This window comes from Aquila chrysaetos, chromosome 3 (assembly GCF_900496995.4).
Source record: "Aquila chrysaetos chrysaetos chromosome 3, bAquChr1.4, whole genome shotgun sequence".
In the NCBI taxonomy this organism is placed as follows: domain Eukaryota; kingdom Metazoa; phylum Chordata; class Aves; order Accipitriformes; family Accipitridae; genus Aquila; species Aquila chrysaetos.
In genome coordinates this window covers 10,508,845-10,525,618 of record NC_044006.1, presented here as the reverse complement: position 1 = coordinate 10,525,618, position 16,774 = coordinate 10,508,845, and the positions used below count along the sequence as shown (strand labels likewise).

Sequence of the window (16,774 nt, the reverse complement as noted above, 5' to 3'; positions counted from 1 at the left end):
GTTCTGTTTCTTCTGTGAGGTCTGTTTCCCAATTTTTCCCATCCATACTAGAAATTTGATGCAGTAACTGTTAAAAAAACCCACCAGACCACACATACACAAGATCTCATCTTTCAGATGATCCAGGCTTTATACTCACTAAAAAGCATATTTCTAATGCAAAATTATTAATCTAAACTAGTCTGTGTTAATCACTTCTCCTAACTACAGACAACATTTGGTAAATATAAGCTTGTTCAGATAACAGAACAAAACCCAAACTCTTGTCAGTTAATTCATTATTCCAGATCATTAGGCAAAGCATGTGTTTAATCTTCATCTCCTTTCTTCAACAATTAACATAGCGTTGAGTAACACAGTAGAACCTTTTCATACAAAGTGATTTTGGTCAGTCATTAACTACACATCTAAATGGACAATACCAAGAATAGTATGACTACGTTAGGTAACATTTAAGTAATTAAAATTAAAATTGTATATGTAATGAATGTCTGCAATTACACAAAAAAATGTGGGTAATTACATGGTGCAATAATCACTCATGAATTTAAACCTACTGCTTTGGCCTGTAGCTTCCCAGGTTGTATTTGCAACTGCCAGAAGCATAGTTTAGGTGTCTAGATGAAGACAGATAAGCAGGAATCTCATATTTCCACAGAAACAGGAAGTTTGACATTTTGAGACTAACGTTTGCTGTCCTTGAATTGCATGCAGACAGAAAGTATTTTCTACATAAAGGTAGGTTTAAAATTTTGCTACTTGTTCTTCCTATCATTTTCCACACTGAAAAAAAAAAAAAGATAATTATTTTGAACGCAAGAATCTAGCTTCAAGGAGAAGCAGCGCCATACTCGTTAGCTAAAATTCTCTTTATGTTGGGCTCTTACCAAGTTCTACATCCTGATCATCAGTAAGAACAAGGATGATGTTTGGGCGGATGTTTCTACGGTCTCTTTGAAATCTTCCCTTCAGACGCTGATTTAACAGGAAAGCTGAACTTCCATCCAACAGTGATAAAACAGTCATCATGAATAATCCAAGGACAATACTATGCTGTGCCATATTGTGCTGATTTAGTGTTCTCTCTGAACAAGGTAGGTTAATGGCTTCTATTTCTTTTTTGTTTGCAGGTCTCCTATAAGGGAGAGGGAAACAAGTATTTATTTATACCTTGACCCTTCTGCCCCACCAAGGAACAGCAAGGTTCTCTTCAAAGAAGTAAAAAGCAATAGACTTGAAATAATCTAACTCCTAAGGAAAAAAATAACCAAACAACAACAAAGCAACTGAATGTTTTTCTAGTGCCAGCTAGAAGCAGAAACTTGAAAAATTCACAGTTCATAAACCGTTACCAACACAGGCAATGAAGTTTCACTCTGTGCTCAAATTTGGCAGCAAGTTAAGGATTTAGCATGGTATCAAACTCTTACTTTTCCTTTACTACTTATAAAGAGCAATCTTCTTCCTTAAAGTTCTGGGATGTTTTGAGATGACATTTTTGTTTACTGCATCAAAAATGCAGATGTTGAAGAAAAAACCCCCACATCTACCCATATTTTTAAACAGGACTGTGGTAAAATTTACTGAGTTAACAAGACATTTGCGAATTCATACAGGATCCTCAGATAGAAGACTTGTTATACACTGATTTATCTTACAAATTTCATCAGAGAGCAGAGCTGCCCAGATCTTGGAAATATGGTATGATACTGTTTGAAGTCTACTACAGCTTTGATGTTAGTGTGATATCCCTTCAGCATTTCTGTTGGTTTCCAAGATTTATTTTTTTTAAATATCATTATTATTAATGAACACATTTGAAGGCCCGTTACTGCAAACGTTTGGGAACGGATGCACCAGAATAATTTGCACTGCCTATGACTTCTCTCCATCATAAATACAATGCCCTAAAATTGACTTGTTTGCAAAACAGAGCATGTCTAACTGGTACTGCTCCTGTTGATGAGCCAATAAAAAATTCTTAGCAATTCCTACAAAGAGATTCCAAAAAATGAATAAGCACGCTGAATAATTTTTGAAATTATAGTTTTGCTCAGTGATCTTCTGGTATAAAGGGATTTTCTCTTGCTTTTAGAAGTCAAATGAACAGTACAAAACTGTATTGAAAATATCAAGTACTAATTATTTCATCAGATCCAGTGATCAATGAGTCAGTTTTTGATGAATTCCCTGCTTGCTGCCTGCCTTTTCCTGGACTGTTGCCAATGATCTCTTGTAATGCAGTGAAAAATCAATTAAAAATGACACAAGGGAGACTATCTGCTTTTTGTAAAGACCAGAAATGCCTGAGTAGAAAGAACCTAGCACAGTGTGTTTTTACCCAAAGAAATACATGGGCTATTCTGTCCCTAAAGCCATTTGGGAAAACAGTTTTTCCTTCAGCAGATTATTTCATAGTCACATTATTACTTCATCTCTGTTAGTGTCTGTTCTTTGAGATAAACTTTGATTAAGAAAGTTCTCATGCAATAGCAAAACCACTGGTCTGAAAAATTATACTCGGCTTCTATGCTTATTTAAGAAATGTGTATTGAATTTTCATATAAGTCAACAGATACATAGCTATAGTATGATGCAATATTTATTAGGGCTGCTTTCCAAAAGTGTACACTAATAGGGTTTTGAGGAAATGAAAAATCCTTCTTCCTTACTAGTCCCTCCAGTCAGTTTCACAGACAGGTGAAATTAACTTTTTTCGTACAAACTAAAAATTGATTTTAAATATCCTAGCAGTTGTTCCAATGGGTATGGAAAGAGAAAAGTCTAACTTCCTAAGTTTACAGATACAGCTTTAGTACCTCTGCTGCTGCTCAGAGATTTGGCAGGCTATAGCAGAAGGAACACCGACAAGTCCTATCAGTTTTCATTCCTTGTACTCAGAATTCCATCTGCAGCAGTACAACTGGGAAGAATCATGTCAGATTCAGTGTGTTGCTACTGTCCAGAGTAGTCAAAAGTAGCTTAAGAGGCAAACCTGGATCTGTTTCAAAAGGGGAGGGGGGTGTGGAAGTTTAGCAGGCACATGTTCCTGGACATCAGCTTTGGGGGGAGGGGGTAAAGAAATGGCTTCTGCTTTTCAGAAATTACTCCACGTATACTTCTGTTTAAAAAAAATAAACTGACAGCATAGGTGTTTTCATTACACACAAACATTTTTCTGAAGGTCTAAAAGTTAATGTGTATTTTTCTGCTCTATACTAGGCAATAGCTTCTCGAAATAATAGCATTTACTGACTTTTCTTGCAGCATTTAGAATGCTGTCCATTCTTGTTATATCTGCACATAACTACATTCACTGTAGAGTATTATGCATATAACAGTCTTCCTTGCGTTTTTTTCACTTCTTTTAAATAAACGCGTGGAAGTAACCTCACGACCTCATTGCCTCTCTCCCCTCAGCCTCTCTTTTCCTCACAGTTTATTGCCCCTCACTCACTGCATTGTATCTAAAAATAGAAGTTGTCCCCAGCTCAGACAGCTGCTAACCTACCTGTAAAATACTTAACGTATTTGAGGATGTACATAAACTGCTACTCCACAGCTATTTTATCCACACTTGTATATTTATGGTTAAAAGAATTAGTTATCTCTGAGAGGGTACTGCGGGTGGAGGAGAGAATTTCATGTCAAGTACAACAGACATCTTCTAACAAACCTGTTACTTCTTTCTCAAGCTCCTCCTCAATGAAGATTTTTCAACTATTCTGATGCGTTATGCTCCTATTATTATCTGGGTAAGTACTGCTGGGAACCAACTCAAAGTATGTAATTATGTGCAAAACTCATACCAATAACTAGGTAAGAAAATTAAGGCAATTTTAGAAAATAACCTATTTCTTGTATTCGTAAAAGACAGACATGCCACAACTAACAGCATATATGCAGTAAAATCTAAAAGTCAACTTTAAATAGTTCTCAGAATAGCAGCAGAAGAGTCTCTTGCATGGATTGCCAGTGGTCAAATATAGATTGATTTTTTTTTAACCCCTAGCCTTCGGTGAACTTCAGGGAAGAAATACGACATGAAGTCTCTATTAACAGTTCTTTCCCCATTTCTGTCAAGAAGTTTAATCTGCAACTCATAGATAAAGCCAGAAGAGTTCCACAGCAGTGCCCCAATCTGCCTTCACTTTTAATATAGCACCCTCTCCAGTGATGCATTTTCATCTGAGTGGTACAGATGGTCCACTGCTTTATGTGCCTCTGCAGGCCATCCTCCAATATTAAAGACGCTTAATCTGTAGTGGCTCTCACGAGAATTAGGTATGCCTCTTATTTTCTCCCAGATTACACATATGAACTTGACAAGTCTGGTCACTCCTGTTTTATAGGAAAGTGCTATCAGAAATTTATGAAATGTTCTTCAGCTGGGGCATCAAGCTGAGCTTTATTAAGCCTATGAAACCTCCTAGCAGGCTGCTTTAGAGAAAGTCTGGTCCTCTTATTTTCTATGGTTTACGGTTGAGTTTAACAAGTCCCTGACTCCCTTCATAGCCTGAATTAGACACAGCTGCCTCTTTTTGTTCTTAACTCCTGCTAGTATGGGGAATGAGAATAGAGCCAAACTTAATTCTCCTGTGTGGCAACACAGAACATTACACTAAGTCACATTATAAATGTTGAAGAGATAAAGCCAGACTTCAGTACATTTATTCTATTTATAAAAGAACGGAGCCAGGTTCTGTTCCCAAGTAGCATTTACACTAAGGAAAAACTTATTTTTAATACTGCTGTCAGTTATTAATGTCAGTTCTACAGCAGCACAGGGAGGATGCACAGGGATGACCGGTGTCAGTTCTACCCCGGATGGTATTTTTCATATGCTGTTAATTAGTATTGCTTGGCAGAGATTAACAGGCACTGGTGTGCAAAACCAGTAACTGACAGTGGCTTGCGCACACTGGCACTCCCAACTTTGCTAATGCAAGTCCTAGCACAACTGTCCCATGCATAAGCCCAGTGCAACTTCACTAAAGTCAAATAATTAAGTTATTCCAATATAATCAAGAGTAGTATCTGACTCTTCCTGTAACAGAAAAGGTACAAACATATAACAAATTAATTAGTGTATCAAATATGTAAGTTAATCCTGCTTCAAGCCTAATTCTAGAAAGCTGCTTCTAGTTATGTTTACATTAACTGATTTTTTTTTTTTTTTAATAAGCATAATGCAAAACACTAAATACAGAATTGGTATGGTAAGCTCAACTCGCCCAGCAGCCACCATGGAACAGGGTAACAGCATGTAAGCCACACAGTGGAACTGCACAATGAGGGAAAACTGGTTAGCAAGAAGCAGTGCACACCTGCTCTAAATACTGCTGGAGCCAATACCAGGTGTATTATTTAAGCAGACTTAGGTGTGCCATTTGTCCAATGTTTAAATTCATTGAAATACATGGTGCTGGAGCCCTTCCCTAGCAACCAGCCCAATTAAAGCCACTTTGCCAGTTAAATAGATTCAGTAGTGCTGCTGTTCTTTTAACTCTTGAGTCACTCCTATACATCCAGGTTTGGTTATGGTAACTCCTTTTTCACTGAAGCTGCCAACCATCATATTTTGTTTGTAAGAGATAAACACATTTTTATATGTGGATTGGGAAGAATCTTGTTTGCAATCAAACAAGATTCTCAGGGGAAGGCTGGTACCAACATTACTGCTGTAATCTAACAACATGCTATGTTTACTTATAGTTTTGTACTTTCTGATTTTTTTTCCCCAGGCAGTCAAAAACTTACGAGAAAGTACAAAATCAAACCCCCAGTGCTAAATGTGACTCTCAAAGATTACAGCTGTGCTGATTTACCTACACAAACTACAGCTAAAGTATTTTTATCTGCAAGTACCTACAATTTCTTCAGAAGTCAGGAACAGAGCTTCCAGACTTATTAGAGCACTGAATTACTATTCAGATGTGTTCTTCTGACTCGCTTTCCTTATGCTGGTGAACTCTATACCAAAGCTAAATATTTATCACAGGGAAGCTTACTTGCATTGCAGAATCTCCTCCCTATTCTATAACTTTATTTCAAATAAAATTGAATTATAAATTAGTTATAAATTTCCCTAGGACTTGATATTTTAAAAAGTGTTTTAAACAGCACAATATACTTTCCACAAATGCATACTATTATTTCTGTTCACTGCTTGATTGTTATTATCAGAGCTTCCCAGTAATATGCACAAAATTAGTTAGTCCTCAGATAGGTTAAATTGCTATTTGGATCCCCCAAACCCACAATAATAAACATGCTTTTCTGCACCACATGCAATGATGACCCAATAACAGCTTGAAAGGGATTAAGAACTATTTCCCTATTATACTTACTATCTTCACATATTTATAAATAATAAAGAAACACAGTTTTTTACTTTAAAGATAATTATATTAACTTGTATTAAGTACAGCAATAACTACAGACTTTCACTTCTGAAAATACCAGAAGGGAATGAATGCAAGTGCTTTAAGACAGAAAAAGTAGGCAAGAACAGTTACCATTACACAACTACCTTCTACCAAGCAAACAGATTGTTTTGTAGCCACATGCATCAAAAGACTCATGCTGCGTACATACATACGCAAACACATACAGGCATCCAGTTCACGTATTAGCCGTATACGCACGGTAATTTGCTAAATGAGAAGCTAAGTGCTATGGCATCGGTTGTCTTTGGAAACTCTTTTCCGCACAGCCACAACCGGCGCGACTACCGCTCACCGACCACGGGGATACCTCCAGCGAGAGGCCGGCACGCACACGACCCCCCCAGCACCCACCGCCGCCAGGACCGTGCCCTCTCCTCCCCCGCACAAGGGGGGCGCGGCCCGACCCCCCCCCAGCAGGGTTAATAGCTACCGGGCTGGCACCGAGCGCCCACCCTGCCGCGCCGGGGCAGGCAGCAGCCTCGCGGCCGGGAAGGCCGAAGGGCGGTGGCGCTCCGGGGCAGCTCCCGCAGCACCAGAGCGGGCTGGCCCGGGGCAGCGGGGGTGCAGCTATCCCGACGGCAGGACCGCATCGCCTCTCCTCCAGCCTCCGCCTGTCCGGTACCCGGCGCCTCTCGTCCGCCCGCTCACCCCTGCCTGCCCTCCCAGCCCCAAGCCCCCTTTCTCGTAACGCCTCATTCAACTCCCAGCCCCGCCCGTTACCTATGCAGCAGGAGCGCGGCCAGACCTGCTCGCTGCCTGCTGCATTAGACCCTCCGCCCAGGCTCCCCGCTACGGCAGCCCGGCTTGGCCTCCGGGAGCCACGGATGCGAGGGCACCGCCGCCCAGCCGCTCCCGGGCTCCGCGCCGTCCCTAGCTGGGGAGGCGGGCAGGAAGGAGGGCTCCAAACACCCCTTCCAGCGCTCCCTGCGCGGGCAGCGCAGCAGCGGCCGCCACCGGCGCACACTCACCCGCGGAGCTGGTGCTCAGCCGTGCCGTGCTACGGCCGGCACTCTGACAGCTCGCCTGCGGAGCCCGGCGGGGCGGAGAAGAGCATCCTCCGGCCGTGGCGCCGGGCAGCGGCCGAAGCCCGTTTCCCGAACAAGCGTTTAGAGGAAGCGCTCGGGCGGCTGCTGCCCCACCTCTTCTTCCTCCTCTCCCTTCTTTTCCCGTTTAAAAAGTTCATTTACCTCTAGGATCCTCCTCCCAGGATTGACGCAACGCCCCGGCGGCGCGCAGAGAGGAAACCTGTTCCACCAGCCCCCGGCTCGTTCAAAGTCCGGCGGCAGCCCCGCGGGCTGCAGCTCTGCCCTCCAGGCAGGAGGCGGCGGGGGCGCAGCTCCGCACCCCAGCGCGCAGGGGGGAACCGGCGAGGCCCCAGAGACAGCCCCCGTCAACGGGGAAGGGGCCGATGCTGAGCTGCCGCTGGGTGCACAAAGCCTTTATAAGCAAAGGGCGATAGTCCACTGAGGTGTGGGGAGAGCAAATTAATTGCCCCTCATCGTTTATGCTCTTCTTGTCTCCTATTGCTAGCGTTTGCCCCGCGCGGCTGACCTCCCCCTAAGCGCTGCTGGGCTGCGGAGGGAAGTGAGAGACTCCAAAGCGGCTGAGGGGCTGGGGTCTGCCTGGGGCCCTGCACCGGGACACCTGTGGCAGGAGAGCCTGACGACTTCTTATAGTGTGCTGGTAACACAGACCCCATTCCACTTGTGCGGTTGAAATTAAAGGACTCAATATTTATTAGTAGTTAAGAAAAGCTTAACCAAGCTCTTCGAGGTAGGGACTGTGTTTGTTTGCAACAGGAGCCATCTACACTGCTTGGAACCACTTACATTCTACTCCTGGAATTTAATAGTGCTTGCATAAATATCTAAACGTAATACTTCCAGTGGATTCTTTAAGGACCTCTTAAATACATATCTTTCAAAGATACTGGTACATTAATAATGTCAACAGAATGTAAGAGTATGACTTTTTCTTCTAGCATTCCCATGTTGAGAGTGTCACACATGCAACACAGGTTATGTCAGACCTTCCTGACAGCTATTATTACATCTGATAGTGAATTATCCATGGAGTAGGCCACAGATCACACATTCCAGTGTGTCTGTAAGTTTTTATTTTGAATTTGTATCTTTAAAATATGCATTAGGAAACATATGTCTGAAAACAAAAAGAACTTTAAGCCACTATTTTTATCATAAAATGATGCTACAGTGATAATGGTTTATGTGGTTGAAAATGGACAGGATATAGTTTTCCTGTGCAAGAACAACAATCAATGGAAGAGGAGGAGTAAGAAACAGGTTAGAAAAAGAAGATTCTATCATTTCCCTACTCAAGTCAAAATATACGCTTAAACAGCTGCAGAGCCAGCGAGGAAATACGATGGTTCCTGAAAATGCTATAGGAAAATGACTAGCTGTAGTTTTAAGTAAAAAAGCCAGAGCAGAAGAGACTCACAGAAAGAACTATAGAGTTCTAGAAGTAAGTATTTTGAAAAGCAATGCAAGATCTATCTACCTATCTATATAAATACTTCTGTTCCACCTATGATTTATCTGGATTTTTGCTTTAAAACAAGCATTGCCTCCAATGACCTAATTCGGACTTTGCTGGAGAAGGCTAATGGTCTTGAACCTTTTTTCATTGTTGGCTACATTCTTGGCTACACATAGACTGACCCTAAATTAGCAAAAAGTGAAATGGCACAATTCCTCCAAATACACCTATTTCACTACTAAGGTACCAAGTGTGCTCCTATACTGACAGGAATAAACAATACAAGTGAAGCACTTTATGTCAGTACAACTGTGTCCACACTAGGGGCTGCAACAGTATAACTGTATTGGTATAAGTAAACCGCTCCCTAACAGCAGGTTACACTAACACAAAAGCTGTGTGTAAAACAGGAGGTACATCTTGCTAACATTTTGATAAAATTGTTATATCGCTTTCTGAGATAACATTTGACCTTCTTCTAGTGGCTTTCATCTCACAATAAAACAATTTACAGACAATTTTTACAACACACCTGTGAGCTATGATGTTCTGATTCTGCACATTTTAGATATTAATTAGTGTCAGATAAGGCAGCTGAGTCACCCAGAGCCAAACAGACTTTCAGCAACAAGGCCAGGAACAGAACCAGGAACCCAGCATTCTGCTGTCCTAACCACAGGCCAACAGTTTGCCATCTGCAATATACAACCTTTACAAACTATCTCTAAAGGGACTGCAAACAGTAACTACCAAGCCAAAAGAAAATACAAAGTTTGCTACACAGTGCTACACATTTTACATTGGAGAAGAAAATGGACAAGCTCCCTGTTTAAAACATAATTTTTCTAGAGCACTGTAAATGGGATTTTTCATTATAAGACCTAATATAAAGCTACCTTGTGAATTTTCATTAATATAAACTACAAGCAACAAAGATGTATTAGTGACGTTAGTATAGCAATCTAAATTTGATTTAACATCACTGGAAAATCTGTCGCAATAGATTGCTCATTTCAACAAAAGGGTATATTCACCTCACAGTGAGTGCATCTAATTTCCATTAATGTTAATGGGAGTTATGCAAGTGCATTAAGAGGATAATATACCCCCTGGTCTGAGACAACCCTGCAAAGTGAAAGGTGCTTCCTCTTGAAGAGAATGGGGTTTCCATCTCATGCATTTCAAAAGAACTTGTTCTGGCACTGTTACAAAACAGGATGGATAACAACTATTATGCATACTTTGTGAATAGTTTCCAAAGTTAAAGCAGTTTGGTGATTTCAGCTAGTTTTCCTACTGCCAAAAATTTGAGGGATATAGATATATTTAAAACACTGTGGTTTATTTGAAGTCTAGGGCAACAAAATCATGTGAAATTACTGGTAAAACAAGAAGGTCTGAAAGCCTACTGGTGCAATGAGGAAGGAACTTTTTAGGTGCCTACTTTTTAAGTAAAACAAACTCTTTCATTCAATACCTGGAAAAGGATTCCATTGGTGTACATAGATTATCACAACGGATCAGGAGTTCAAAAGATAAAATGAAGAAACAAGATCACTCCCTTTCACTCCCACACCAGAGCTTTTTCACTGTGCATCACCAACTAAATTTCAGATTTCTCTCACAGTATGCCATTGAACAGCTTCGAGTTATTTTACTGTACCTCAAATAACAAGTGTTGCCTATTACCTAAATAATTTGTCTAAAAAAAAATATGCCAGGATATACCTATTAAAATTAGGAGAAAATAGACATGCAGCCTTTTCTTTAAATATCATCACACATCTATCTGCATCGTTAGGCACATAAATCCCTCCAAAAATTTAATCTACAGTTTCTCTGTACACCTGACTTTCAAGTAGCTTGGCACAGAAAAATATATTGAACAATGCATGTTGGACTGTTAACTAAACTATGGATTTGCACGTAAAGGGGAACCACTTTGATCCACTTGGCAGGTAGCAAGGATCCACAACATTATCTTTTCATCAGTTCTGAGACAACAGCTGAAACTCAAGGGTGTAACAAGCACTCATGGGGAACTCACTCCCCAAAATGGAGCACAACAGGAAGAGCAGCATGTCAGCGATACAAAGAAGCAACTTCTGGGAAATGAGAAGACAGTCAGAGAGAGTCCAAGTCATTAAAAAAACACCCCGAAAATACAAGATAGGCAACATGCTGCGCAAGGCATGTCTTTTTCACTGTTGCCAAATACATTGTGCTTTCAGTGCTCAAACATTGTTCTCTTCTCACATTACATGAAAGAGAAAAGAAGGGCTGGCTTTCACATTTTTACATACTTCAGTCAATGCCTTCCAACTCTTCTTCAGACTTGCTAATCTTTATAGTAACTCATCGTATGTAAACCTCTCAAACCATTAGTCATTTTGATTTCCCCTCTCTGCTTTTATATTTTTTAATGTATACACACATGCTCTGAGCCATCTTTAAAGACCTAGAGATAAAGCCAGCAACAGAACATGAGTCTGATCTCCCTTGCTTTTCCTCAGTGTAATTTATTACATTAATCAGTCCAGAGTTATACTAATTACACTGGTCAGAGCCCTTATGGCAGTTTAATTTTTTACTTTTTTAAACAACTGCATTTCAGTTGCATAAAATGTGTAAATACTGCTTCAACAACAAATCAGAATGCTATTAGAAGGCATAAACAGCACAATGTGCTCCACTCCTTGATACCTCACATTGCATGCATTTTATATCACAGACTCCAGATCAATATGATTTTGTGGGCAATTGCTCCACTCTTATCTTTTAAAGTCAAGTTGCACTTTCTATAAATATGCAATCACTTTATGTGGGGAAAATGGTTTATATGTTTTGAGGTACTGTGAAAATGGAAAAGGGGAACACAGCCAAGAAAAGAAAGGAGAAGGGAAAAATTCACCTTGCTTGATCGATCCAAATGCTAAGCAAAGAAATGCATTATACTCTTCTGGATGAAAAAATAAAACATTAAGTATAGTACACTGTATGAATTTAGTTACAACTATGAGTTTACAATGTGTCAAGGCTTAATATAATTCTAGTTTAAGACTAATCAAATGAATTTTGATCATAACACACAACAGTGGATGCAAGTTACTTAGCAAAATACGGAAGTAGCAAAGATGATGGTGAAGTTGTAACAGTAACAAAAGTAACACCCCAGTGCACTGACAAAAGTGATAGCTTATCTATTTGGACAACAAACCCAAACCAAATCTTTCCTGGAAAGCCAAACAAATTCATAAGAAAACACTATTAGAATGATCCTGAAGTTCACATACAAAATTAATATATGTGTTCTGAGCATTAATATAATTAATAAGGCTCAAAGACGCATCTGAAGATCTATACAAAGGATGCAAATTCAATGAACGATTGTTGGTCACACAGCCCATATAAATAAGAAAAGATAACAGTTGTGAAAAAAGCAGGCCTCCTTTTTCCGCATTTATAAATTACCCTTAGAATAGCTGCTTGTAAGCCAGCAATGATTTAATAATTTATTTTAATAAAGAATTTTTCTTTTCATAAAGAATTCAGAATTTTTTTGTACATCCTGATCTAATTTTCCCTTGTAGGCTTTCAGCACATTTTAGTCCGATGCTCAGGCTGCCTCCTGTTCTGATAGCTGGATGTTGAAAATGTATGGATATGGAGCAATGGGACAAACAATGTATTCTATTGATTATTAACTAATGATTAGCTGCAATCTCAGCATAAGTCAGTATGTGATGCAAAATGTGAAAGACTATTATATTCACTTTTACTAAAACTTCTCTTAGAAGTCAATAACTGTTGCCCTTATTAAATAACATTTCCTAAGAAAATAGTAAAGTACGTAACGATAAAATACTTGGTGCCTATCTAAAAACAACTATGCTCTGATTTGAAAGTATTAGAACAGAAAAATGTATAATCAACTGATACCAGATAGATAGAGCAGCAGGCCTCACCTTAATGTAACACTACAATGGTCACTTTTTCTGTGGCCCATTGTGCATTTAATGTTAGTCAAGGATCTATCCGCGTGACCACATTATCTCCATCTATCTCCAGTAGAGCACTCCTGGCACCCTGAATGGTCACTGTCATGTCCTGCCTCTCAATAGCTCCTCAAATTGGAGCAGGTATCCAGTGTACGTTACATACTCTTCGCCACAGAAAGGTTTGGGTTGCGGTTTTTAGGTTCAGGTGAATTTGCTGCACCTACAGCAGAAGTACCTTTGCTTACAAAGACCTAATCTGTAGGCACAAAATCCAAAGGGATGCAACTGGACTTCACCACCATTAGGAAAGCTACAGCTTACTGTTTACTTACTCTGCTTTTCATTATGTCTTCTAATTATTACTGTTTAGCTATTCTCCCCTCTCTACCTCAAATAATTTTAATAATAATATAGATATCTGGATCTGAATATTTATATATTCTAAGCCGGACTTCAATTGCACAATTTTAAGAAATATTAGGAGAGCAAATTACACAATTGCCAGCATTTCACACACACAAAGAAGGCTAAGTCATTTTCTTATTCGGTTGCCTCAATAGCACAAGTGAGGTGAAGCTTATGGTGGGATGTGATACCTGTTATTAGATCAACTGCTACACGTGGGAAGGAACAGACACACCCTCAGGTATATCAAGCACTTCTTGAAGTCTGAAATAGAAACAGCAATCTTCAAAGCTAAACTGCTCTGAGTTTAACTAATGTGTTAATCAAGCCATCTGAAAGAAAAGTAGTTCATATCTCTGATATAGGGAGGCTTGCTAGCAAAGAAAGAGGAGACATAGCTTGATCTGTTAAAACAAAGAAGTAACTCATCTCCTGAAAAACATAGACTTATTACTGAGGTGGGAATACAAGAGAAATCAGAAGAGAGGTTAAGAAAATTATAATACCTATAAAACCAGTATCTCTAACGAGTCCATAATTTTTACCTTTTAACAGTGTCATGAATTTTAATATTGAAGCATATCTTTTGAAGGTGCTTTGGAGATGTCCCTTGGGGGTCAGGACTGATTCATCAGAGATGGAGTGGTTACTTTATGCGAAATGTTCACCTACCAGTCATTGGCATCTCTCACTTATTGATCATCTGCAAGGACCTTGGGGGTTTCTTGACTCACTTTCTGTAAGGTCATTTGGTGGGTTTGGTTATGCAGGTTATTTCCTCTGGGGACTACGGAGATATATCAGCAAGTAGATATGCAGTTTTGAAAGTGTTATGGTAGCTTCATTACTCTCAGTACAGGTAACATGCAGTCATTTGAATGAAAGATTTAATGCATATGTTATGAATTCTTAAAATACAAATTATTATATTTTGGAAAAGTTGCTTTTCAATTACAAATCAACAATTTCTCCTCCCCCCCCCCCCCCAAGTCCCAAGGGCAGAGATTATTTATATAATGTCTAAAGGACACTAAAGCCATCCAAATGCTTTCTACTGCATTCAAAACAACGAGAAAAATACTGAAACAGAAACATGTCCCACCCCTGCTAAAGAATGCTTTACTTTCATTTCCAGAAAGTTAAAAATAAAGTTGAATCTACATGTGAGCTTTAGCATCACTCCTCTACCTTTAGAGTTTGCAGTCTCCTATAACGAAGTGACAATTAAGATTCCTGCATGCAAGAAAACCCAGATCATGAGTACAATACTATACTATTAAGAGCTACTGAGTCAGTGATGTCTGAAATGTGCTTTGCAAACCTGTTTCTTCCTCTTCTCATCTATTGTGTTAAATTTTTTTAATACATTTGTATAAATAGATCTGATTTTTATTCATCTTTCAAAAATTTCAGGCTGATTCTAGAGTTGTCTAAAGCGCTAAAAATAAGTCTTCAGCTACTGTCTGTGTTCAGAGTCCTGTGCAATTAGATCCTTCTTTCATACTTCATATAACAAGATAAAAGATTCCAATTCTGTAATCTGACTAGCATTCTGGTCTTCCACCCAATTATCTTAGTTTCAACCTTTTATTTTCTTTCTATCACATAAACACCCATTTCAGGTGATTTATATCTATCTTTTCTTCATGTGTACAGCATATTACAAGATCCAACTGAGCTGCATTGCTATTCAATACCATAATCATAATTTCTCTTTTCATTTGAGAAAAATACCTAGCTCGATGTCATTTTCTCTAGATTCACAAGCAGCATCCTCTCTATTTGCCATTTAAACCTCCCCTAACTCTTCATCATTGTAGGAGCATCACTGGCTACAGCTGTATTTGGCATAGAGCAAATTGAGCCTGATTGGTCCCTCTAAAGATCGTTTTGTTTTTTTATTTATTTTATTTTTAAACATCACAGCTGCCCTTTCTGGCTTAGGATACATATTATTTTTGATTTCAAACATTCCTTGAAAATTATGTCTGATCCTGAATTCAGAGAGAATTTTATTACTAACTTTAGTAGAAGCACAGTCTATATTTCTATCACTACAAAGCTTCTGCATTACCAGTGAGCAGCAAATTACAAGTCAGATATCTTACACATAGTAAGTCTTATTTACATACCTAAAATGGAGTGAACTGATTTTTCAGGAGTGGTTAGCACCCACAGGAAACAGTTCTGAAAATTTATGTAGCTTTCCTTAGGTCCTGAAATTGTAGCTGAACACTCTTGACATTTGGCAATGCAACCTTTTTATTTGTACTTTAGTTAGCATTACATTATTTACATGCCTTGTCACTCTCATGGTTGATTACAGTAATAATTCTTGAGAAACTTGCTAGTCCCAAAGTGTAACAGAGATCAGCTACCTCCCTGGCCAGATTGGAGTGTCTGACATGAGAATATCTAAGTGTATTTCTTCAGGAATTGAAGAGACTATTTTTCAAGACAAGACTGGATGCTCTTAGCTGGAAAAAGTCCTTGCCAGACACTGAAAAGTTGATATGTAAATTGTAGATGCAGAGCAAATTGTTAAAATGAGATTTTAAACTCAAAATCTGTTTTTTCAGATTTGGCTCTTAGGTTTTTCCTGAATAAAACTATGTAGTATCAGCAAAAAGCTCCTGGAGGTACCTATCAAGTCACCACACAGATTTCTAGTAATAACTGTGGTAAAAAAACAAAAAAATTAACTACTATCCTTCAAGTATGAATGATGGTAGAGTGCCAATCAATATTTATAGTTCAGTATTAAAATGTTTTGAATTTTGTTTACTAGCAAAGAAATAGGTCAAGAAAAACTTCAGGCTTAATAATTTCCAGCTGAATAGATTTTAAAAAGGCCAAAATCTTTCATGAAGTAAAGTAGAATGTTTTACCCCAGGAGCTCTGGCTGTAGTAGTATGTAATTCCAAGGCGGATTTCCTACTCACCAGCAGATTTTTGGCTTGCATATTTCTAAATGCACACAAGATCACACACCAAATTTTGTTCTGACTTGCATCAGTTTAATACAAAGTAACTGAAATAGCCTAGTGTATTTTACCAAGAAGAAAGTATTTTAAGTGAACAAAAAATATTTCACCAAAAGCACCGTGACACACTTACTAAATGAGAATCTATTCAATACTCCCAGTTTTATGATTAAAACCTCTAAAATGCCTAGAGCAATTTTAATTTTTTAAAAACTATCTTGGGCATAAAATTCTTGCAAAACATGGTGGTTCCAATATCCAGGATATGGAAAGAGGAGAAATATATGCAAATAATATCCCAGTCTCAGGCTCATCAAGTCAAAATCAAAATGAGTTATATCAGGTAGCACCTGTTTAGAATGCTTGCTTTTAAATGCTGCATGAATTAGTAGATATTTGAAACTTAGAGCAGTGTGTTATCTGCCAGAAGGAAGCTGGT

At 39.0% G+C, this 16,774-nt stretch overlaps 2 protein-coding genes across 16 annotated transcripts in view; one reads left to right on the top strand and one right to left on the bottom strand.

Annotated features, from left to right (window-relative positions):
* Positions 1-16,774, bottom strand: part of SULF2 (sulfatase 2) — a 167,488-nt gene that overhangs the window by 64,830 nt on the left and 85,884 nt on the right. For 7 of the 15 annotated variants that reach the window (XR_003922555.2, XR_005932000.1, XR_003922554.2 and 4 more), the window contains one exon: positions 888-1,135. The exons of 1 other annotated variant lie outside the window; for it this stretch is intronic. Coding sequence is in view for 10 of the 14 variants with exons in the window: in XM_030007843.2 (XP_029863703.1) it covers positions 888-1,062 (175 nt within the window). In the remaining 4 variants the exon portion in view is untranslated. 7 more of the 15 variants (XM_030007845.2, XM_030007842.2, XM_030007848.2 and 4 more) reach the window with 7 other exon arrangements.
* The window catches only part of LOC115338833 (basic proline-rich protein-like), a 98,217-nt gene continuing 86,245 nt past the window's right edge, over positions 4,803-16,774 (top strand). The window contains exons 1-4 of the mRNA XM_030007747.1: positions 4,803-4,830; positions 5,745-5,848; positions 6,716-7,566; positions 7,643-7,875. Coding sequence (XP_029863607.1) covers positions 4,803-4,830; positions 5,745-5,848; positions 6,716-7,566; positions 7,643-7,875 — 1,216 coding nt within the window. The remainder of the gene's footprint in view (positions 4,831-5,744; positions 5,849-6,715; positions 7,567-7,642; positions 7,876-16,774) is intronic.